The sequence below is a fragment of the Polypterus senegalus genome, chromosome 3 (genome assembly GCF_016835505.1).
Source record: "Polypterus senegalus isolate Bchr_013 chromosome 3, ASM1683550v1, whole genome shotgun sequence".
Classification (NCBI taxonomy): Eukaryota; Metazoa; Chordata; class Cladistia; order Polypteriformes; family Polypteridae; genus Polypterus; species Polypterus senegalus.
In genome coordinates, this window is record NC_053156.1 from 113,484,534 (window position 1) to 113,509,366 (window position 24,833).

At 38.5% G+C, this 24,833-nt stretch overlaps 1 protein-coding gene across 1 annotated transcript in view; it reads left to right on the plus strand.

Moving 5' to 3' along the window:
• bckdhb (branched chain keto acid dehydrogenase E1 subunit beta) overlaps positions 1 to 24,833 on the plus strand; it is a 229,741-nt gene that overhangs the window by 50,572 nt on the left and 154,336 nt on the right. Inside the window, exons 4-5 of the mRNA XM_039747830.1 lie at positions 16,787 to 16,920; positions 17,608 to 17,763. Coding sequence (XP_039603764.1) covers positions 16,787 to 16,920; positions 17,608 to 17,763 — 290 coding nt within the window. The remainder of the gene's footprint in view (positions 1 to 16,786; positions 16,921 to 17,607; positions 17,764 to 24,833) is intronic.

A 24,833-nucleotide genomic window follows, 5' to 3' on the forward strand; every position in this document is an offset into this window, starting at 1 on the left:
CTTGTCAGTACACTGGTAGTCCAGTTGTCTGCCAATTATTTATAATATGGAACCAATTTAGGACACGTTTCAAAGTAAAAGAGTTTTTATCTGTTGCTCCTGTATACAATAATCAGCTGTGCAAGTCCTCTCGGATGTACTCCATCTTTAACTCATAGAAATCACTGGGAATAGCCACTTTATCATGGTGGAGGGGTTTGCGTTACCCAATGATCCTAGGAGCTCTGTTGTCTGGGGCCCTATGCCCTTGGTAGGGCCACCCAAGGCAAACTCGTCCTAGGTGAGGGATGAGACAAACAGTGGTTCAATAGACCTTCTATGATGAATAAAAAATTTGGACGGCGTTTTCCCTCGCCCGGACTTGGGTCACCGGGGCCCCTCTCTGGAGCCAGGCCTGGAGGTGGGGCTCAGTGGCGAGCGCCTGGTGGCCGGGCTTGCACCCATGGGGCTCGGCCGGGCACAGCCCGAAGGGGCAACGTGGGTCCCCTTCCCATGGGTTTACCACCTATGGGAGGGGCCAAGGAGGTCAGGTGCAGTGTGAGTTGGGTGGTGGCCGAAGGCGGGACCTTGGCGGTCCAATCCTCGGCTACAGAAGCTGGCTCTTGGGACGTGGAATGTCACCTCTCTGAAGGAGGGGAAGGAACCCGAGCTAGTGTGCGAGGTCGAGAGGTTTTGGCTAGATATAGTCGTGCTCACCTCAAAGTACAGCTTGGACTCTGGAACCAATCTCCTTGAGAGGGGCTGGACTCTCTACCACTCTGGAGGCATAGAGCGGGTGTGAGCATACTTATTGCCCCCCAACTTGGAGCCTGCACATTGGGGTTTACCCCGGTGGACGAGAGGGTAGCCTCCCTTCCGCTTTTGGGTGGGGGGATGGGTCCTAACTGTTGTTTGTGCGTATGCGCCGAACAGCAGTTTGGAGTACCCACCCTTTTTGGAGTCCCTGGATGGGGTGCTAGAGGGCATACCTTCTGGGGACTCCCTCGTACTGCTAGGAGACTTCAGTGCTCACATGGGCAATGACAGTGAGACCTGGAAGGGCATGATTGGGAGGAATATCCCCCCCAATCTGAACCAGAGTGGTGTTTTGTTATTGGACTTCTGTGCTTGTCACAGATTGTCCATAACAAACACCATGTTCAAGCATAGTGGTGTTCATATGTGCACTTGGCACCAGGACACCCTAGGCCTCAGTTCGCTGATCGACTTTTTGGTCGTGTCGTTGGACTTGTGGCCATATGTCTTGGACACTCGGGTGAAGAGAGGGGCGGAGCTGTCAACTGATCACCACCTGGTGGTGAGTTGGCTTTGATGGTGGGGGAGGATGCCACTCAGGCCTGGTAGGCCCAAACGTGTTGTCAGGGTCTCCTGGGAACGTCTCGCAGAGTCCCCATGTCAGAAGCAGCTTCAACTACCACCTCCGGGAGACATTGAGTTTGAATGGACCATGTTCCGTGCCTGTATTGTTGAGGAGGCTGACCGGAGCTGTGGCCGTAAGATGTAATGTATTACTTCTTGCCTGAAGAAGGGGCCGGAGTTCCCTCGAAAGCTTGCATATTGTAATCTTTTTAGTTAGCCAATAAAAGGTGTTATTTTGCTTGGCTTTTTTCTACAGTCAAGATGTCAAAGCCAAGTTCACTTTTCTGTAGAAGTGCATTGACCACAAATATATACCAGGGTGGAAAATATCTGAGACGCATGGTATTTTGCAGTGAATTGGTAATATACACAAACAAATGAAAACTGCAAACCTCCTTCAGTGAAACTTAGCTAACAGCCCATACGGTATATGCCAGGGGTGTCGAACTCCGGGCCTGGAAGGCCGCAGTGGCTGCAGGTTTTCATTCTAACTCTTTTCCTAATCAGTGGCCAGTTTTCACTGTTAATTAAGTCCTTTTCTCTTCATTTCAAAGGTCCTGTTTTTAAAGATTCAGTCCTCTGAATTGATTTATTTCTTCACTACATGACAGCCAAACAGAAATGAGACGTGAAACAAGCCAACAGATGACCAGCTAAACTCCAACCAATTTCACTCCAACCAATCTCTTAATGAGAAACTGATTCTTGCTGTTAATTAAGCCTGTTATTTAATTCAATGGCTTGTTACTACTCTCATTCTGCCACAGCAGACATTTCCAAATCTGTTGATTTTTCTGTTTTTTCTAAGAATGTCGTCAAAATGTTTTGGTGACTTGAGAGATTAACCTTACTGAGACCTTCACCTTTCTTTATTTTCAGAAACTGTGTGATGGACACAGGTGAGCTGGTCATGTGATGGCTTGGTTTATGTCTCATTATTGTTTGGCTACTAATTAAAGAAAAAGAGACAACTAAGGGGCCTGAGTCCATTTAATTAAAACTAAAGCAAAAGCAGTACAAATGGCTAATGAAGAAGATGGTTAGAATGAAAACATGCAGCCACTGCGGCCCTCGAGGACCGGAGTTTGACACCTGTGGTAAATGCCATTTATCTCTCTGCAAGATATTCTATTCACTTAAATTCCTGGAGTAATTTCCAAGGCTAGATACTCCACCAACATCATGAAGTAAATAAAATACATAGAAATTGCTTGGTGCTCAGACCATTTTCAGATGATCACAATGTTACTAAATGCTGCTATCACTTAGTATGATGGGGGAAAAAAGAAAAGCAGTCTGCTGTAAGATAGCACATTTTTCCATTTGGCTGAAAATGAAACAGAAGTGCAAACCCTCCTGCAATGCACCAATAGTTTAAATATACAGACCATGAAATCCAAGCAATGAGTGGCCGAGCATATGGGAGGTATGCACAATTTTGTAAGAAGATATGCATAGTCAAGCCAATTATAAGCCCACTGCAGACTGCATTTAAAGAGCAAAAAATAGTTCAGTTCTGATCTGTAGCCTCTCGGTTGGTGCATCACTAGTATTCTGTAATCTTGGTTAATTTTGTGTATATCTAGAGGGCTTTAATGGGGAACAATGAAATTCTGATTGTGAAAGTTATGATAGTTTTATTAATTATACACAGGTGAAAAATGTTTAAGAAGACACCAGTCTAATGTTGGTTTTGGTTTAGGGGCTTAATTATGGTAGTACTAGTTTTGGCCTTATTTCTGCTACTCTTTCAGAATTGGTAGAAACGTTTTCAGTATAAACATGTACTTTTCTTGCAAGGTAGAAAATATCCTAATAGGCACAAGCTGAAAATACTCCACCAGTTTCCAGAAATTTTCTAAAGATTGATATGATTTGCTAAAATTCCAAGATTAATTTCATTATCTCCCTATGCCTTAATAACAGCCTTAGTAATTCAGATAGCTGTTATCTTAGCTGTAGTGTTCTTGTTTCATTTTCAAAAATACTACAGTACATCTAGATGTCAGGTAGACAATTTACCGTTTTCCATATATGCATCAATAACATTGATTTCTATAGCATACTTTCATACACAGAATGTAGCTCAGTGTGCTTTACAAGATGTCAAAGAATTAGTAACAGAGAAAAATAAATTAAAAATAATAAGTTAAAAAATGAATTGATACAAGTTTACATGATATACAGTCGTGTGAAAAACTATTTGCCCCCTTCCTGATTTCTTATTCTTTTGCATGTTTGTCACACAAAATGTTTTTGATCATCAAACACATTCGACCATTAGTCAAATATAACACAAGTAAACACAAAATGCAGTTTTTAAATGATGGTTTTTATTATTTAGGGAGAAAAAAAATCCAAACCTAAATAGTTTTTCACACCACTGTAGATATATAATTATTAGAGAAGTGGAGTCTTTGTTTATAATTTCACATTGCAAGTCTCTGAAGATGAGTCCGATGATGAGGTACACCACCATTCACCTTGCTGTAATTTACAGGCTATTAATCCCCCTCCCTCTTTCTAATTTATTATCAATTATTTTTCCTCAACTTTAATATAATGCACCTTCTCCTCAGTGAACAAAATTCAGTTTATTGAAACGTATAACTTATTTATAAATGTATTTCATTTTTTTGAATTTTGAAATTAATCATCTGAAAAATATTTGACAGTATTGAAATTTATCAAATTATTAAACAAAATTCGGTTTTCTATTAATGCTAATATAAAGTAAACTGTTTTACACCATGCATGATGTTTTATATGTTTATAATAGTCATAATTTATTGAGCTTTTATTGTGTGTTTAGATAAGCACAGTTTGACAGTCCCTTTAACATTAACCCATTAACATTTTCAGTGATGGGCAATCATTGATATTTTCTGCATAAAAATGTGTTTACTTTTAATTAACCAAAGTTAAACATTCAAGACAAAGACGAAGAGTACTTCATGGTTTCAAAAAAAAAAAAACTTCAAGCTTTATAAATATATCAGTCCCTCACTAAATTTAGATTAAAAAGTGGTGGTTTTTAGTTAAATTGTAGGGTAGGTTGGAAAAAAAAGTACTTGCTTTTTTATTGAGCGGCATTTCATTGCGTCATTGGTAGTTAAATGAGTTCCAAGTTCCTCCTGTTTGAAAAATGTGTTTTGGTGTGCTTAAACCCGTGTTTGTTGTGGGTTTAGTATGTAGCCCAGAAGTTACCAGAAGTCATCTTTATCACCATAATTTGTTTTGGGAACATGTCATTCCATAATAAAATCCTCAGAATAGCATTACAAAGATTCTAGAAGTGGTTTCGGTCTAGAAAGCTTTCTCCCTGGTGACAAGGACACAGTTAAATCAAGTACTAGAATATAGTCAGGTTAAAAATTTGATTATGTAATCTTTGTATTGTCCATCTAAAATATTTTTGTTTCAGAAATGTTAAATTAATAGTTTTTTGCTACCTATGTCACATGCTTATTTGCTGTCAAGAATACAGTATGTGAAATTTACTGATTTCAGAGTTCTATATTATATCCTTGCTTTGTTGATTGATTTGTCATAATATTGGTCCATTATTTTCTGGGAACTCATACAATACCAAGTCAGCCAAATGAAACTTTAATTATGTTAGCAGTTATTATAATGCATATAGACAGTTTTGCCAGAAAAGATTCTACAGTACTATAATTTTTTAGCTTCTTCTTCAAAGATCTGTCCAGTTTTTCTGCAGTCTGCATTTATTTATTACTGTTTTGTAATTGTTTTCTGTAACATTAATATATTGTGAATGAAATATGCAAATCCATGCCTGTTGATCACCACCCTCCTCGATTTAGGACTTAGCACAGCCCTCTGCTACTAGATTTTGGACTTCCTTACCAAGAGAGCTTATATGTAGACTGACAGTATCACATCCTCCAAATTGACTCTGATCAGAAGTAGGTTACAGCATAGTGTGAGCCCATTTGTCTACTACGTGTAAAACATATGACTGTATGGCCGGACACAGCTTCAACCCCATTATTAAATCTGCAGATCATATCTCTATCATACGCCTGACCACCAAAAATGATTATACAACTTATAGAGAAGAGGTTTACCTGTTGACAATGTGAACGCAGCACATTTAAGCTGTTGTCAAGGAAGCTCACCAATGCCTTTATTTATTCATATTTCTAAGCAAAGTGCCGATTTCCCTATCTGTTCTAACTCATTTCTACAGGTACACAGTAGAGTCCATCCCCATTCGCTGCATTATGTCCTGTTACAACAACTGCACAACTCAAGATTGTAAAGGACTGCAGGTGGTGGTGAAAGTGGTACAAAATATTTCTGCCACTCAGCTGATTTCTGTTACTTTTTTCATTCCTTCCTACTGATGAATGGTATAGGACAATTCTATCCACAGGTCGCAAGATTGCTGTACAGCCAATCATAATTACCAATAATGTTAAAACTACTATAACATAAAAACATAGTGTAGATTTTGATATTACATTAAATAAATTTAGTGTTGGATTAGTACTAAACTTTTGACTTTAGTATCGATACCAGCTTTTGGTGCTGGCACCAAAATATTATCACAGCAAATAACAGGTAACTCCTCGTCCAACCATTGACTTCTTCTTGTCGTTGTTTTCTTAAAGTTATTAAAGTGTACTTGAGTGAAGCAATCATAACCTTCATGTCTTTTTTCCATATGAACAACTGTAAACCTACTTTTGCCAACCTCTGTTTTTCTGAAGAGTAGCAGGGCATGATAAATTGAGCTGGTTGTAATACTTTTATTTTATCAAAGACAAATGTGGGTTTTGGCAGATGCAACATGAGATGCTTGAAACTTACCATTTAGTTCCATTACCGAAATGAATTAAGTGCTAGAACTGTACCATTTTAAAAATAAAAACCACCTGCCTAATATGTTGTAGGGTCCCTTCATGCTGCCAAAACATCTCTGACCTGTTGAGACATGGACGTTTTCCCACCTAGTGCATAGGTGAGGGACTGCCCACATCCATGATTGTTCCCGTGGCTAATGTGCTGCAGTTGCTATGGCCCCTCGCTGTATAAAAGAAGCGAGAGTCGATTGGAAGAAAAAACAAACAGATCAAAATGGAAAAAGACTGGACGGACGGACGGAGGTTGTAGCAGGAAGCGAGCAGGTCGGTGCAGCAGGAAGCGGGCGAGCGAACGCTCGTAGGCAGCTGAGTAGACAGCCTGGGTGTTAGGCCGACACCCAGGGCGTAGTAGTTGTTGTCGCTCCCGCTGAGCAAGCATGTAGCGTGAGTGACCAAAGAAGGAGACGGGTGACTCCGCATGGGGCTGTGGATGGCAGCGGGAGTCAGGATTTGGGATGTGGTGTCCTCCACGTGAGAGCCTTGGCTGTGAGAGGAATTCCCAAGTCGCGGTCTGGAGGGAGCGGAACCGAAGCTAGGGATTGGGATGACTCCAGATCAGTAGTGGAAAGAAGGTCAGCTGCAGGTAGAGTGGCTCCCCTGTTGAGAAGCAGGGGAGTCACCAGTTAAAAGAAGGCACCGGGCTTGTTGTTGGTTTTAAAAAACTGCTTCCTGTATGAACGTTTTAACCTCATTTTAAAGGATTGTTTTTTCTATTGTTTTAACCTCCACGTGTTTCTTTTAATGGATTATTTATTTATAAGATTTTGAATCACTGCACTTTATTTGAACACTGTTTGATTGTCTTTTTAATAAAAGCACTTTTGCACATTTGTACCATCCCCTTGCTCAATTGTTATTGCCTCCACTGTCTAGCTCATCGGTGACATTACCGACGGTGTTGGGTTCAAGGGCTCCTGAACAGTGATGGGAGCATGGAGCAGAACCCGCATCGTCACAGGCACCAAGACCTTAGCAGCAGATCCTTTAAATTCTGTAAGTTGCAAGGTGAACTCTCTATGGATCAGACTTTATTTTAAAGCACATCCCACAGATTGTCTATCGGATTGAGATCTGGGGAGTGTGGATGCCAAGTCAACACCCTGAACTCTTTGTCATGTTCCTGAAACCATTTCTAAAGAATTTTTACAGTGTGGCAGGGAGCATTATCCTGAAATTGGTCACTACCATCAGAGAATATCATTGCCATGAAAGGATGTATAGGGTGGTCCAGATCTAATTATGCAACTTTTAATACAATGCAGGAAAACAATTCAAGACAAAAGAATTGTTTGAAATATCTTGTAATAAACGAAAATGGACTTACATTGAATTAATTCACTGATTTTTCCATGTAATGTCCCACTTGTCCTCCATTCAGTTGGATACAGGCTCGGAGTAATAAACTTAAGTTATAACGTAATGAAAATTGCATAATTAGATCTGGACCACCCTGTATTGTACATAGTTTGCAACAATCTTTACATTGTTGGTAAATGGAAAAGTAACATCCACATGAGTGCCAGGACCCAAAGTTTCCTAGCAGGTTTCCCAAAGCAATACCCCCGCCGACTTCCATTCTTCCCCTCATGCAACCTACTGCCATCTCTTCACAAAATGCATGACACATTGGACTTACATATCACTTAAAATTTATCACATCAGTCAATTTTCTTCCATTGTTTCATGGTTCAGTTCTGATGCTCACACACACATTGTAGGTGCTTTCAGTGGTGGACAAGGGTCAGCGCACACTGACTGGTCTGTGGCCATGCAGCTCCATACACAGCAAGCTTTAAAGTACTGTGTGTTGTGATGACTAGCATTAGGTTTTTCTGTACTTTTTGCTGCAGTAGCTCTTCTGTGGGATCGGACTAATGGGCTATCCTTTACTACCCATTTGCATCAGTGAGCGTTGGGCGCCCAGTTCACCAGTTGTCCTTCCTTGAACCACTTTTCATAGGTACTAAGCACTGCATTCTTGGAACATCCCAGAAGACCTGCTGTTTTGGAGATGTTCTAACCCTTTTGTCTAGGCATCACATATTGGCTCTTGTTGAAGTTGCTCAGATTCTTATTCTTGCCCTCTAGTCACTTGCTACCTAACATATCCCATCCCTTGACCTTGTGCCATTTTAACAAGGTAATCAATGTTATTCACTTCACCTTTTAGTAGTTTTAATGTTTGTGACCGATGTATACATAATTATATTACAATTATTATAAACTAGCAAAATACCCACGCTTCGCATCGGAGAAGTAGTGTGTTAAAGAAGTAATGAAAAAGAAAAGTAAACATTTTAATAATAACAACATGATTGACAATGTAATTGTTTTGTCATTGTCATGAGTGTTGCTGGCATATATATATATATACATACACATACATGTCTACATATATAGACACACACATAAACATATATATATATATATATATATCTATATATCTATATATATATCTGTATATATCTATATATATCTATCTATTATCTGTATATATCTATCTATCTATCTATATATGTATATCTAAATCTCTCTCTCTCTCTCTCTCTCTCTCTCTCTCTCTCTCTATATATATATATATATATATATATATATACATACATACAGTATCTACTTTGGGGTGCGAGCAGCTGTTGCTGGGGGTGCGAGAATCCATTGAGGAAGAAAAATTAAAAACATTACTTGTACAAAATGTTAATTTATCTATCCATTCCTAAATAATTAAATGGGCAGGCTATTTCGTGTCAGTGCAATACGCTGCTTGTTAAAACGGATGACTCCTGCTCTTACGTGCACTTAGTGCTGCGTGGGTATTATGAACTATTGTATCTGTTCAAGTTCTATTTAAATTTTAAATATAAGTAATTTTTATTTAGTCGACAGAAATATGTTTAGTAGGAATGTAAGTTAAATTTAGTCATCATTGCATAAGTTTTTGTTCACCATAGAAATTTAAAGACTAAATTCAACTTCCATTCCTACCAAAGATATTTCTGGTGACTAAATTGAACCTACTTATATCCAAATTCGAGCTATTGAGCTGTCGCCTGCCTGCCTGAATAAGTCACCTCGCTTCGCTCTTACTTTTTTACCGTTCATTTAATCATGTCTAGTCGCGGAAAAATTATAAAATGGAAGGGGGGATTACACTGAGTATGGCTTTACCAAAACAATTATTGATGGCGAATAAAGTATCCATTATTCATAAAGCTTCAATTGGTGATCTGCTTTTCTGCGTTAACCTCATATTTTTTCATACTTCTTCTCAAACCAAGGGGGTGGGAGGGTAAAATGAATCGGGAAGCGCTGATTAATGTAATCGGTGTACCAGGAAACCACGCATTGAGAAAAGTTCCCCTTTGCTTGAAATGCAAAGTGTGATTAAATGCGTTATTTTTTAACGCGTTATGGAGCACATGCATCGAAGCTTCTCAGCTGTGCTTGTGCTAAGAAAAGTAAAAATTTTAAAAATAACGTAACATGATTGTCAGTGTAACCTTTTGTAAGTAGTGCCTGGAGGATTCAGAGTGTGGAGAAACTCTAGAGGCAGCGTGTGTATTAACTTGTGGATTTTTCTGTGAGTATTTGGTGGCAGGGTCACAAAGTTGGTTCCACAAGACTGCGTTAGCTGAGATGCTCAGCTCAGAGCGAAATGAGATGAATGGGAGGGGAGATGATGATGTGACTCCCCCACCCGCCTTAACTGCCAATCCCCCCACAAAGACAGTCTCTCGGAATTTGCATAAGCACAGCCCTTCACCAGTAATTTTAACTTAGTTACAAAGTGATCAAAACTTTTGTTTATATCCTGCGTCCTCTCATTAAACTAGTATCCCGCATTAGCCGTGGGCATGACAAACGCCAGCGGCAGCCTGTCTATGAACTTAATTTAAACTTTAGGTTTACACCGTGCTTTGTTTATGAAGTAGCTGCACTCATGAATATGGTTGTATGTGTCAGTCGCTTGCTTCTTATTGTTTCGCTGCCTTCTCAATTGTATAATGCATGTTTTCTTCAGCGCTTTTTGGAGCTCTTCCTTGTTTTCTACGTACTGCGTTGACAGTTCACGTGATTACATGGGAGGCGTGATGATGTCACACAAAACTCCGCCCCCCACGGCCATCGAGCTCAACTCCATTACAGTATATGGAGAAAAATAGCTTCTAGTTATGATCATTACGCGTAGAATTTCGAAATGAAACCTGCCCAACTTTTGTAAGTAAGCTGTAAGGAATGAGCCTGCCAAATTTCAGCCTTGTACCTACACGGGAAGTTGGAGAATTAGTGATGAGTGAGTCAGTGAGGTCTTTGCCTTTTATTAGTATAGATTATAGTTGTTTGGTTATATATACAGTATATATGAGGGGAAGTCGAGCTAAAGATAGAAAATGGGATTTATTTTAAAATGGAACAAACCTTAACAGTACTGACAATGTCATTTTTCAATATTGTCTCTATCCTTCTTAATGCACTTGCACCACTTGTCTGGAAATGTCTGGATTCTAGCAGATGTGGGATTCTAGTGGCTGTTCACCCCAGCCAATACCCCTGGCCGCCAGATGGAGCCCTCCCTGCAACATGGAGGTGCCCCGAATTCCAGCAGGGCCTCATGGACATGGGAGTTTTACTGCACAGCCCTGCTGGATACCATGGGAACTGCAAGGGGATGCTGCAGGGAGGCTCAGGGATTGCTATGTGCACTATAACTTGGAAGAATGTCCTAGTCACAGGGACAGAAGAAATGACGTACTTCCGGGATGAAGAAAAGGAGATTACACCTGACCCGGAAGTGTTACGAATCACATGGACTGAGGGACATAAACACTTCTGGGTTAACAAGTATAAAAGGACTGTGGGAAATCCCATTAGTGGAGCTGAGTCGGGAGGAAGGGTGGCAACGCGTCTGGGAGTGGTGGAGGATTATTGATTGTAGTGTATTTATGAATATTGTTTATTAATAACTAGCAGAATACCCGCGCTTCGCAGCGGAGAAGTAGTGTGTTAAAGAAGTTATGAAATAGAAAAGGAAAAATTTTAAAAATAATGTAACATGATTGTTAATGTAATTGTTTTGTGATTGATATGAGTGTTGTTGTCATATCTATATATATATATGTATATATGTATATATGTATATGTATATATGTATATATGTATATATATGTATATATGTGTATGTATATATATATATGTCTATATATGTATATATGTATGTATATATATATATATATATATAAATACATTGTGAACACTGGCCCCAGCACAGACAGACGGACAACATATTTTGCACCACACACTGTTTATTTACAGTATATACAAGTTATAAATTCGTGCACTCACAAAACCCCAGTGCCTTCAGCACAATCCCCAAAAGTCCAGGGCCCACAGTCACTGTGCCTTTCCTCTGGCCGCCTCCTGTCCTCTCTCCAGCTCCGTCTTCTGCCTCCCGACTTCCACCAATGACTGGAGGGAGGCGGCCCCTTAAATAATGCCCCCGGATGAGCCCCAGGTGTTTCCGGCCTCTTCTCCTTAGCCACGCCCCAGCGTGGCGGAAATGTCGGCTGCTTTCCTGGCGGCTCTCCGGCGCCACACGAGTCTTCCCCGGCACTTCCTGGTGTGGCGGAAGTGCCGGGCTCCCGGGATAATTAGGCACCGGGGCGCCGCCTGGCGGTGGCCACGGGTCCCTACAGGGCTGGGCTTCCAAGCCCTGTACCCAGGCCCCTGCCTAACCAGGACGGACGCCCCACTCAGTCTGGAGGAGGTACACGCCCTCCTCCAGTCTTCCAAGGCGTCCCGGCCGGGCTCCATCCCCGGCCAAAGACCACACAGGGTAAACCGGCATCGGGGCGCCGCCTGGCGGTGACCACGGGTCCCTACAGGGCTGGGCTTCCAAGCCCTGCACCCGTGGTCCCCAATATAACCAGGACGGACGCCCCCTCGCGGTCTGGAGGAGGCACAAGCCCTCCTCTCCTCCTCCTGGGCATCCGGCCGGGGACCACAACATATATACATATACACTCACCTAAAGGATTATTAGGAACACCATACTAATATGGTGTTTGACCCCCTTTCGCCTTCAGAACTGCCTTAATTCTACGTGGCATTGATTCAACAAGGTGCTGAAAGCATTCTTTAGAAATGTTGGCCCATATTGATAGGATAGCATCTTGCAGTTGATGGAGATTTGTGGGATGCACATCCAGGGCACGAAGCTCCCGTTCCACCACATCCCAAAGATGCTCTATTGGGTTGAGATCTGGTGACTGTGGGGGCCATTTTAGTACAGTGAACTCATTGTCATGTTCAAGAAACCAATTTGAAATGATTCGTGCTTTGTGACATGGTGCATTATCCTGCTGGAAGTAGCCATCAGAGGATGGGTACATGGTGGTCATGAAGGGATGGACATGGTCAGAAACAATGCTCAGGTAGCCCGTGGCATTTAAACGATGCCCAATTGGCACTAAGGGGCCAAAAGTGTGCCAAGAAAACATCCCCCACACCATTACACCACCACCAGCCTGCACAGTGGTAACAAGGCATGATGGATCCATGTTCTCATTATGTTTACGCCAAATTCTGACTCTACCATTTGAATGTCTCAACAGAAATCGAGACTCATCAGACCAGGCAACATTTTTCCAGTCTTCAACTGTCCAATTTTGGTGGGCTCGTGGAAATTGTAGCCTCTTTTTCCTATTTGTAGTGGAGATGAGTGGTACCCGGTGGGGTCTTCTGCTGTTGTAGCCCATCCGCCTCAAGGTTGTGCGTGTTGTGGCTTCACAAATGCTTTGCTGCATACCTCTGTTGTAACGAGTGCTTATTTCAGTCAAAGTTGCTCTTCTATCAGCTTGAATCAGTCGGCCCATTCTCCTCTGACCTCTAGCATCAACAAGGCATTTTCGCCCACAGGACTGCCGCATATTGGATGTTTTTCCCTTTTCACACCATTCTTTGTAAACCCTAGAAATGGTTGTGCGTGAAAATCCCAGTAACTGAGCAGATTGTGAAATACTCAGACCGGCCCATCTGGCACCAACAACCATGCCACGCTCAAAATTGCTTAAATCACCTTTCTTTCCCATTCTGACATTCAGTTTGGAGTTCAGGAGATTATCTTGACCAGGATCACACCCCTAAATGCATTGAAGCAACTACCATGTGATTGGTTGATTAGATAATTGCATTAATGAGAAATTGAACAGGTGCTCCTAATAATCCTTTAGGTGAGTGTGTATGTGTATATATATATATATATATATATATATATATAAGCACAGGTAAAATTCTGTTGCAACGGAGTGCCAAGGACCTAAAACAAAATTTCTTTGTAATGAAAATTTTGAAGTAATGAAATTCTATATTTGTCACTATAGTGCTTGATTTAACTTGCATCCAGGCTTTTCCAATCATTTCAATAGCTTCCTTCATGTTAGTTTTCAACTTCTCCTTTCTACAAGTTATGCTGACGAGAATTTTTCTCAGCATTTCCTTGCAATAATACAGTTTCAGGGTGAGAATGATGCCCAAATCCAATAGCTGAAGCACTGCCGTGCAGTTGGGTAGGAGGAATTCAACTTGAACATTATCTAAATGTGGAAGCATGCTATGTGCAGCACAGTTATCAATCAGAAGCAGAATCTTCCTTTTCTTCTTCATATTGCGAGGTTTCCAAAGTGTAATTGCCACGTCTGTGGAAGATTGTTTGCCTGTTGCTGGGGCTGGGCAACCGCAGGCTCACAGTGCTGCAGTAGAGGGCGGTGGAAGAAAATCCAAAAAGCTTGCTGGTTCACTTTATACTCTCAAGGAAGAAATGTAACGTGCTTTAAACACGAAGGATCGGTCGACTTGCCAATAATGAGAGGAATAACTTTGTGACTGCCAGTTGAATTGCAGCAAAGTAGAGCTGACAGCCTTTGTTTAGATTTTTTTCCTCCTCAGCATGGATCACCTTTAAGTGCTAAAGTGCGATGCGGTAGTAGCTAAGCACTTTGAGCTACATCATTTGTATGAAAATGTGCTATATAAATAAATGTTGTTGGTAGAAGATTCCAGTCTCATCAGCACTGTAGATGTCTTCATGCTCATAAGCTGAAATGATTTTCCTGATTTCATCTGCACGCCATTCGTTTGCTTTTTCAGTTGGAACTTTGTAGATTGCTTTGGCTACAATTCCAAAATTATCCTGAAAGCGAATTAGCCAACCCCAGCTGACAGTAAAATCTTCTTCTAAAATCTTGCACCCCAAAACACAAGGCTGAGTCTCAGTACTTTAGCAAAACCAGCTGTATTCATTTTGAAACAGGAACAGCATTTTTTTTATTGTAGCGGGATCTACCACTCTCCTATACACTGACACAGCAATCAGGCAGGGTCGTGACCAGGTTAGTGGCCAAGTAATACTGTTCCCTGCATTTATAATGTTCCTTGCATTGCCCTTTGAGATCTTTTCGGAGTTGCATCAGCTGTGAGCCTGCTGTTGCCCTAGCAACGGATAAACAGTCTTCCACAAATGCGGTGATCCTGTTTCAGGATGCTCTTCGGAGTGTCGTCTCGTTGGGTGAGGTCCCAAAAGAGTTCAGAAACCTCACAACAGTGAGTTTGCTTTTACCTGAATGATTGACGCAATAATAGTAATGTTTCTTGAATTCGCATCTGCCATTTCTATAGGAGGGTGACAATGAGTTAAGTTCCAATGGGTTTTTTTTTTTTTTTTAAATGTTGACGAAAAATAAGCAAAAGGTATTACTGGAAACCATAGAAAACAAACAGCAAAAAAGCGTTTGAGGAAAGTTCAAAGAATGAGAAAAATTTACAGTGTTTGTGTTTGGGGATCGTTGTGCACAAATGATCTGCGACCACAGAACTAACTGCTCTGTGGAAGATTCATTCAGGCATTTCAAAGTCTTTTGGGCACTTCGTTGTAACGAAAGTATCTGCTGAATGTATTTCATAGTAACAAGATTTCTATAGACTTTGTCATATGGGGAAAACTGTTGGGATCATAAAAATAAATTTTGTTGTAACAATATTCATTGTAAAGAAATTTCACCTGTACTTGTGAATGTATATTGTATATAATTTTGTGTGTGCATTTGTACAAATTTTTGAGTGTCAACACCTTGTGTAATAGGCTTCTCGCTGGAGTATAGTGGTGCATTATCTATATCTCCAATTGTTTATTTGTTCTGTGGTTTAATTTCACAGTACTGTACTTTTGAGATTGGTGATGGTTCCTGGCCCAGGCATGCATTTTTTTCTTATTTAACAACCTTACCAGTCACTTTCTTACTACTACTCAACCTGTCAGACTTTACACCTTAAAGTCTTCTCTTTACAGTTGAAAGTGAAACTCACTTTAGAACATTTGAACACTCTAGACGAGAACAGGCAATTCAGCCCAGCAAAGCCCTCCAGTCCTATCCATTTATTACTTCCACCACTGTCCTTTGAAATTAATGCCACACGAGCTGTCAACTCTCAGAAACTTGTCAGAAACTTTCAGTTTCCATCTCCTTTTGATTGTACAGGAAATATGCCTTTATTTGCAGTTTATCTAAAGAAAAGACCTACACTTTTTTTTTTTTTTTTTTAGGTCTGCCTTCTTTTGTTAATTACATTTTTCTTGCCATTATGATAACAATATTCAGTGTGATATTGTCCATATAATGCTTCAGGGGTAGAAATACTGTTTGTGCCAACACTACTTTTACACAGACACAGGGTTTAAGTAATTAACAAAAGTTGGGACACCTCTAGAAATTGTTTCCATCAGTTTTTATTAAGTTTTTAACCTATTACTTGTTCCGTAACAAAGACCTTTTTGTATAACTATTTTTAAAACCTATAGCTGTTTACCACTTACCTTTGTACCATTTCTGGTTACACACTGGACTTCAGTTGCTTAAATTTCAACAAAAACTAGAGATCTACAACATTGCACCAGTTGTGTTTATGCATATATACAGTATGAATATTGCATTCTATGTATGCTTTCTTTGATTTATGGGTTTATTGTTAGTGTGTCATTTTTGTAACTATTCTGAGAAAACTTGCAAGTAAGAAATTGATTGTACTATGTACAAGTGAATATAAGCATCTCCAACACCTACAACATATATAGCATGTTGTGTATCATTCTTCATTTCGTATTTACTGAAGCTTTAATGTAAATCAGGGTCATGCTTTGATGCTATGTGCACTGCATTCAGCAGGCGATAAAAGGAATGTTAATATTGTATTATGCATTTAATATAATTTTTTTTATTTAAATTTTGCATTTATTTGACTTTGTAACTCTGTGCATTGTTGTTAGTTTTCTTTGTGAACTGTTTTGTGGTTAAACAACTTGAATATACCTATACACTACAATAAATAGTCTTAATATCCTTGTAAGGAGAATGATGATAAAATATGGTTGGCTTATGATCTGCTGTTTCCATAGATTGTTAGCTTTCATTTATTCTTTTAGTATTTAATGTTATACTTGTGTATTTGCTAAAATAGTTTTTATTTTCATGTAACATTTTTCTTTACAGGAAAGGACAGAGTTTTTAATACACCACTTTGTGAACAAGGCATTGTAGGTTTTGGAATAGGTATTGCAGCTACAGGAGCAACTGCTATTGCAGAAATCCAGTTTGCGGACTACATCTTCCCTGCTTTTGATCAGGTGAACAAGTACAAATTTTAACATATTATATTTAAATAAGGTCTTCAGTAGTTTCGCTGGAAATTGAAATATAAATATTAGTATAATTTTATTTTATTTTGCAAGGGGGACATCACAAACTCTTCCTATATATCGTATATAATTAGCATTCTGGGATGATAATTGGGAGATGACATATATTTTGTATATAGAGGTTGTGTACCACTGTTTTAATCTTTGAGGAGCAGGAGTATAGTAACTAATGCATTTTTTTTTTTTTTGTGTTTTTTTCTTATTGGGATTGAATTAAAAGAAAAATAGCCAGTTTTTAATAAAGTAGTTCAGGAATTGCTGACAACATATTAGCATCTTTTCTGTAAGAACTGTATTTACACACATGTTCTTATCCATTAATTGTAACTTCCCACATGTATTAAACAGGAATGTATGACTGAAAGTAGTGTGTATGTGCATGTGTCCTGTGATATATGGGTAGTTGATATTTCTGGAATAGATTTTTCCTACCCAAAACCCTAAAATTATATTTGTTTAAGGTTTATTAAATGGATAGTCGGAGGCGGGGGGATATTATGTCAGTATCATTCAGCTGCTCATCAACGTTGTGTCCATTTGCAAAAGCTGATTTTAGTATTACTTTCTTTTTATTTTTTGTATTGTTTTGGTACTTTATTCTTTTTTTTTTTTTAGATTGTCAATGAAGCAGCAAAGTACCGTTACAGATCTGGAAATATGTTTGATTGTGGTAGATTAACTATTAGAGCACCCTGGGGTTGTGTTGGCCATGGATCTCTCTATCACTCACAGAGCCCTGAAGCGTATTTTGCACATACATCTGGACTAAAGGTAACATTATTTTTAATTATGCACATTGAGTAAAAATAATCATACAGTCTTCTGCTATTAGATATTTAACAGACATGAAATGTGTAACAAACCTGCATTGTAGAGAATAACCAAAAAGTCTGATTTTTTTTTTCTTCTTCATGTTTGTATGTAAAAAAGCATATAATTCACAATTCCTGTGTTAATTATGAAATTTGCCTTAACTCTTATGACAGAATTTATTAAAATTAGTTACCACAATGGTGATAAATGCATTATCATATATGTAAAATCTTTGCATTCTGCTAAAGATGTACCCTTTAGTACATATTAGGATGTACGTTTATAGTAAATCAGTTTTGGTCCATTCCCAAAAACATGTATTAAAATACTAATAATAATGCGCATGTTTTTAAAAATAACCCATTAACAATACTAAAAACACTTATTTGTAATTAATAATAACTATCATCAAGAAAGATAGGAGCACATCAAGTTAACATGAATATGAGTGGGGAAAATAATGTGTTGGGTTAAGTTTAAACACTCAAGACCAGCTAGAAACTCATTAGCAAAAGAACAGTTAATGATCACTTTTACATTAAAGTGCAAGTACAGCAGAAGCACAGCAATATAGATACCTGACACAAAAGTAAGCAGTTTAGACAGAAAGTTTGACATCATTTTGGGAGTAGGACAAATTAATATAATTAACGTAGCATGTCGTGTGTCTTTTAAATGATGTTACATCGAGTATTAATCGGCTTACTCTTAAATTGGTATAAAATGACAAGAGCTGCCACACCACCCATTTTGCACAAATGATTTATGCCATAGAGCAGGGGTCCTCAATTACAGTCCTGGATGGCCGCAGTGGCAGCAGGTTTTTTTTCTAACCTGGTTGCTTAATTAGAAAGCAATTCTTGCCAATAATTTAATTTCATGGCTTGTTAGTGTTTTAACTCTGCTATGTCAGGTAATTCTTATATCCTGGATTTTCTTTCCCTTTCTAAGGATATCATCCAAATGATTTGAAGGCTAAAATGAATGAGTAATTCTCAGTCCTTCACCTTTTCCTCTTCAATTTCCTTCCAAGTATTTTATTTAACCCAATAGTGCATGATTACACACAGGTGTAAATGGTAACAAGCTAAATGGAGAAATGCTGGTCTCTTTTGTCATTTGCATGTTCTTGCTAATTAGGAGCAATTAAAAACCAAGAATATGGCTGTTTAAGACTAAAATAAGCAATATGGGTTCAAAATCTTAACGAGTGAGACAACTAAAGTGAAGCAGAAGTGTTACTTGAGCAATAAGTGCTTCTTATTAAGCAATTGGGTTGGAGCAAAAACCTGCAGCCACTGCGGCCCTCCAGGACTGTGATTGAGGACACCTTCCATAGAAGTATCAGCATATTTAACACTAGAATTACCAAAGCCAATGAAAAAACTCGTAAATCCGGCCCACCTTAAATCCCTTCGCACCTCTCTGTCGGCATCTTTTATCTTGTAAATGTGTCGATCAACACAAGCAGCAAGCTACCTCCTATACCATTCCCCCACCACCGTGAAAAAGGGCAAGGAGTTCTCCCAGTTCAAGACTTGATTATCTTAGAGTGAAGTGCTCGAGTTTTAGAAGGGAAATAATAGATTGTTATTTGGAACACATGCATTTCATGTGTGTTCTGTGTCTACAACAATCAATGTAAACACATCGTTAAAACAGAAACGTTCTTCATGTTTTAGTAAAAAATGACAAAATATAGACATAAACTGCATAATGTGTGAAGGCTAATGGCCAAAAATCAAATAAACACTTTCACAAAAGGTGCAAGTGCAATACGACAGGTTCTGTGGTGCAGCGGTAAGAACTGCTGAATTATAATCCAGAGGTTGTAAGTTCGAAACCAGCTCCCTCGCAAATTTACAGTTTTGAGTAGTGAGCTGCTCTTATTATTAGTAATATATAATAAAAACATACATTCGATTTGTGTCTGTAACAACCAGTGTAAATTTACAGTACTTGTAAAAATTAGCGTTTTTTTTACTTTTATTCTCCCAGTCACAATCATGATACAACACCAAACCCACCTTAGATCTGAAGCTATTAGTTTTTATCTGAAACTGGGAATAACTGTAGATGTGAGTGATGTTTTGAGACAATGGAACTGGAAATTCTCTGATCTGGGAGGATACTGTAAAAGCTGACACACGAAACGCTAGTGAATCTGCCTTCTTCGTATCTCACTGTCGCTTGAGTTTTTTTTCCAGTTTTATTGAGTGTTCCTGCTCACAGTGAATTAGTATGCACCTTATGGTCCATGATGTCAAAGCCGCACTGACTAAAAAGAGAGACATAGGTATACATGATATTTGGAATAATTCATTTTATGACCTATATAATACATTTCGGAAAACACTGTGGCAATGATACAACATTATTCATATTGTTCATATTCATTCGAATACCTTCTTGCGGTTGTAATCAGTCACCACGTTTTTTTCTTTTTTTTTCCAATCTTGCCCAATCTCCACATTTTGGTGCATGGTGGTGTTCCTTTTATACTCCGGAACATGCAGAGGAAAGAATAGTACAGAGAAATCAGTTTTGCACTATATGCAATCATCAAATTCAGATGTTAACAGTTCCCACACACCCAAGGACTGCCCTTCCTACATTTACGACATGTGTACCTGTTGCAATGTACACTGTTCTCTCTATGCTGTGGCTCCTATTACATTGAAGGGGTGCCTGACACTGACTGAGTTTTCTTTTCTGGGGCAAGAGGCGGTCTTGGAACAGAAGCTTGTCAATGTTGCATCCTCTTGTTCTTTTTTTATCGCCTTTTCTTGTATGTGGGATGTTCTCTTCCCTTTCAGAGTACAATTTATATCATTGGTGGTAAATTATGCATATCCTCATACTCTTGAGCCCCTCTTATAACACTTTGAAATATATACTAAACTTACTATATACATGCCATGTCCAACCCAGTGGTTTGTAGACAAAGTCTTTTGCTTGGTAGCTTTGCAGATCCCTCTGAACAAACGTTAGGCTGGTACAGGAACTAAATAGTCTTCGCCATTACTGGAACATAAACTAAACAATCTGATTGCCAGTACAGAGCTAATGAAATGAACACATGGTGACTCTCCATTCAGCAGAGGAACACCACTTCAGTCCTGCACTGGATACAGCAGTCAGTCATGGGAGTCCTTGCCTTAAACAGTTGTCATCTCATTTCTTTACCTCAGTGGCATTTCACAGTCTGTTTGTGTTAAAATCCATAAAAACTTTGTTTCTGCAACAAATATATGCATAACCATATCATGGTATCAGATTTACTTAGCTGGACGTACAATCTTTGTTTGATTCCACACTTCTTCCATTCTGGATAAGCAACTTATCTCTTCACCAGCTGTTATCAGGTATGTGCAGCAGACCAAGAGTCATTAGTACAGTCACTTTAAATCTTCGTTTGTAGAACACCACCTTTTCTTCATTGATAAAGCACCACCACTGAGTTGGAGAGGTTTCAACAACCACTAAATTGAATGGCAAAACTGAAATACTTGCTATGCTAAATAAAGAAGGATGAAGGTTAGAGCAAATACATAATATAAAACAATACTTTATCAAACATATGTATAATACAATATACAGAACTATTAATGGAAATCCCAGACTCAGTTCCCAGTCTCATATCTTAAATCATAAATAACAGTTAGAGATAAATTAATATGGCAAGTTATTACATTTTAACCAGGCTAGTGAAAACGTTTCTTCAGTAGGATAATACACTAAACAAAATAAACACATTGTATCAGTTATTCATCACAGGTGTCTTAAATTATAACAAGATGTTACATATTCAAACTTAAATGTATTCATTTTTGTCTAAAATAAAATCTATACTTTATAACAAACTGTAGCTTATCTTATCAAGAGACAAATCTCTTAAATGTCTTTAAGATATTACAATAACACACTTTATATAAACTAAGGGTAAACATTTGAATTATTCCCATATAACAAATTTCCTGATGTATAACTGACTTAACAATCCATTCAGCTATGTGCATTATCACTGAGCACTAACCTTAATACATTGATGTAACAATAAATCTTCATAAAATTATGAATGCATGTATTTCAGTTCTAATACATTTCATTATTACTGAAGTCTTAATAATACTTTTTCATACATCAAAATATGTAAACCCTCTTCACTGTAGTGTATATGAAGACTACAGAAAGACATTAGTCTAGTTTAATATAGCAACATTTAGCCTGTTTGCACTTACAATTATTTTTATCATTTAAACATTTTATTATACAGGATGTTACACTCTTACACTTGAACAACTAATCAGCATGCACGGAAATAATTCCAATAATTGCTGTTCATGAATCTATGATTGATAAGCAAACATTCACCACCCGTTTGTCTGATTACGTCTAATTTCTCTGCCTAAACATGCTATTAAACTATTTTTTGCAGCTTGTATAGGAATATCCCATGTGTTTCATCCATTGGTCACAGGATGTTTGCTGAATCTGGAGAAAAAGAACATCTATAGTTTTGAAGTTACATATCTTTTATGCTTAATACTTTATTGAAATTCAGATCTTTTAATTCCTAACTGACCACACTACAGCTGTCCTTCTGGCTTCAGTTAAAGCTTCAGCAGGGTCAGTAGGTCATTCTTTATTTAACACTGCATCTGTTTCTAGGCTTCATCAATGACATTCCAGGTTCACTGAATAGTGTAGGATGGATTACCAACACCAATTAATATTATTCTTATTATCTCTTTTGACTTTACTTGCTATAGCATTTTTTATATATTCCCATGTATTACTGTGTATAAAATTTAGATATGATCCCCTATTACTATTTTACTATGTGGGGTGTCCCCCATCTTTGGGATCCGCTTCACATCATTGATAAGTCAAATGACAGATAAAGAAGCACAGACTTTTAATAGACACATACAAATAATGACATATGAGAGCATCTGCTCCCCCAAACTCTAAATTAGAGTATTTAATCTTTTTTATATTTTTAAAGTAGATTTTATTCTACTTCATTCCCAAGTAGTTTACTTGGCTAAGGCAGAAGTTCATCAGAAAACATTCAGCACACTGGAGAAAGCAGCTTTTTCACAAAGGACAGCCTCCACTCTCTCTTAACAGCAGCCTTTCATCTTTGCAGTCAGTCCTACACACTTAGCAACTGCTTCATTCTTTTAAATATTACATATTCTTATACATTCTGTTTAACAAAACATATTCTCATACTCACATTTTCTTTTACAACTGCAGTTCATTCACAGAGATCTCTATCACACGTCATATAAACTCACTCGAGGTTGTGCTTTTTTTTTAATTAAGTTTAACACACTTAACCCCTTATCATTCGGGGTCATTTTTGCTAAATCGCTTGTAATTCGACCTCTCCAAATTAGAATCATTGCTGTTATTGAACTATCTGGAGTATAAACACGTTTGGTCTCTTTGTAAAGGTAACATTCTCTAGTTTCACCCTTAGTAGTCAGAATCACTGTAGGTGTGACTGATCAAAAGTTATGCACATTAGAACTCACAAAAAAAACGAATTTCTTTGTTCTCACCTAAGTTTTTTTATGAAAATAAAGGAAAATAAAGCTGTAGTAGGTAGGTGGGGACAGAAACACACTATGTACCAACAGAATAACTTGTTGACTACTCACATTTCATTATTTTGAAAAGAATACCTGTAAAAATGACATTTTTACACCAGTTTTTATGTGGGCATGCCCAGGGGCTTTTTAGAGGGACCATTATCCACATTTTGGAACATATGGAAAAAGTGTAATAACTTTTGAATGCTTCAACCCACATATATCAATGAGGGCTCTACTGAAAGCTTACACCTAAAGGAATCTATATCTACACACAGTGTCACTCTATTAGTTATGGAAATTCATGTTCCATAATAAAAACAATCAAAAATACACATTTCTATGTAAAAATAGTCAATACAAGTTATGGGCCAAAAATATAAATATATTTTATTTTTTACTTTTTTTATAAAATGCACACAAACTATATATATTTCTTTTACAAACTGTTACAACACATCTCAGCGTTTTTCCATGTGCCACTTGATGGCAGCAATCACTAGCAAGCAGAAAGCACAAGGGCGTGGCACGTCGCTCTCTCCCATTATACCTCGCGGTTGCCGGTTGAATACTTTTGCAACGCGTACATGCATCTATTATTTAATCGAGCGTTTATTTACGTTTAAACTTCTACTTTTATTCACATTTAAACTGCGAAAAAACTTGGCGAAATCACAATAAACAACCACGCACCAACTCTGCAGACTGGCACAAATGCCACCTTCACGCAGCCCCGATCGTTTTTACAAGTTAGTATAGCAAGTTACATATCAAAATGCTCGGCTGCTCATTGGCTGTAAGTTTTGAGTGTCAGTCACAGTGTCCAATCATACTGGTAGATTCTACCAGCGTTCAGAGCTATACGTCACCCTGCAAGCTTTCTGTGACACTGGTTGGCTATACGAGGTGCCAGTCAACCCCAGACCCGTCGTAATTACTTAGGTGGTCTCAAGTTATGAAACGTTTTCTGGAGTTTTTGTCCCTTTGAGAATATATCGTGTGTTTTGGACCTAAATCGTTTTACTGGATTATATTCGCTGGAGCCTTACGGACACAATGGGATCAATACTGCTCGGAAATATTGATGTTTGACTTGCAGGGGGTCTTCAAAGGTAGGCACAGTCAACTCTTAAAAGTATGTACTTCTCTGTAAAAAAGGCTTTAGTGTCAGTGCTGTGGTTGTTGTGTGTCAAAATGGTTTATATCATCGGAAAGACGAGACTTTGAAGTTTCATTTGATGGGTAGTGTGTCGAGATGCATGGCAGATGGGCATGCACACATTACTGTAACGTTTTTGAACCGCTGTTATGTCCCGGGACCGGTACGTGTGCGGTCCTTTCCCTTCATGCTTATATACTTATCACGGCTTATCATGACAATCAAACAACTTCTCATGACACAAGCTGGTATTATTTTCGTCAAATTAG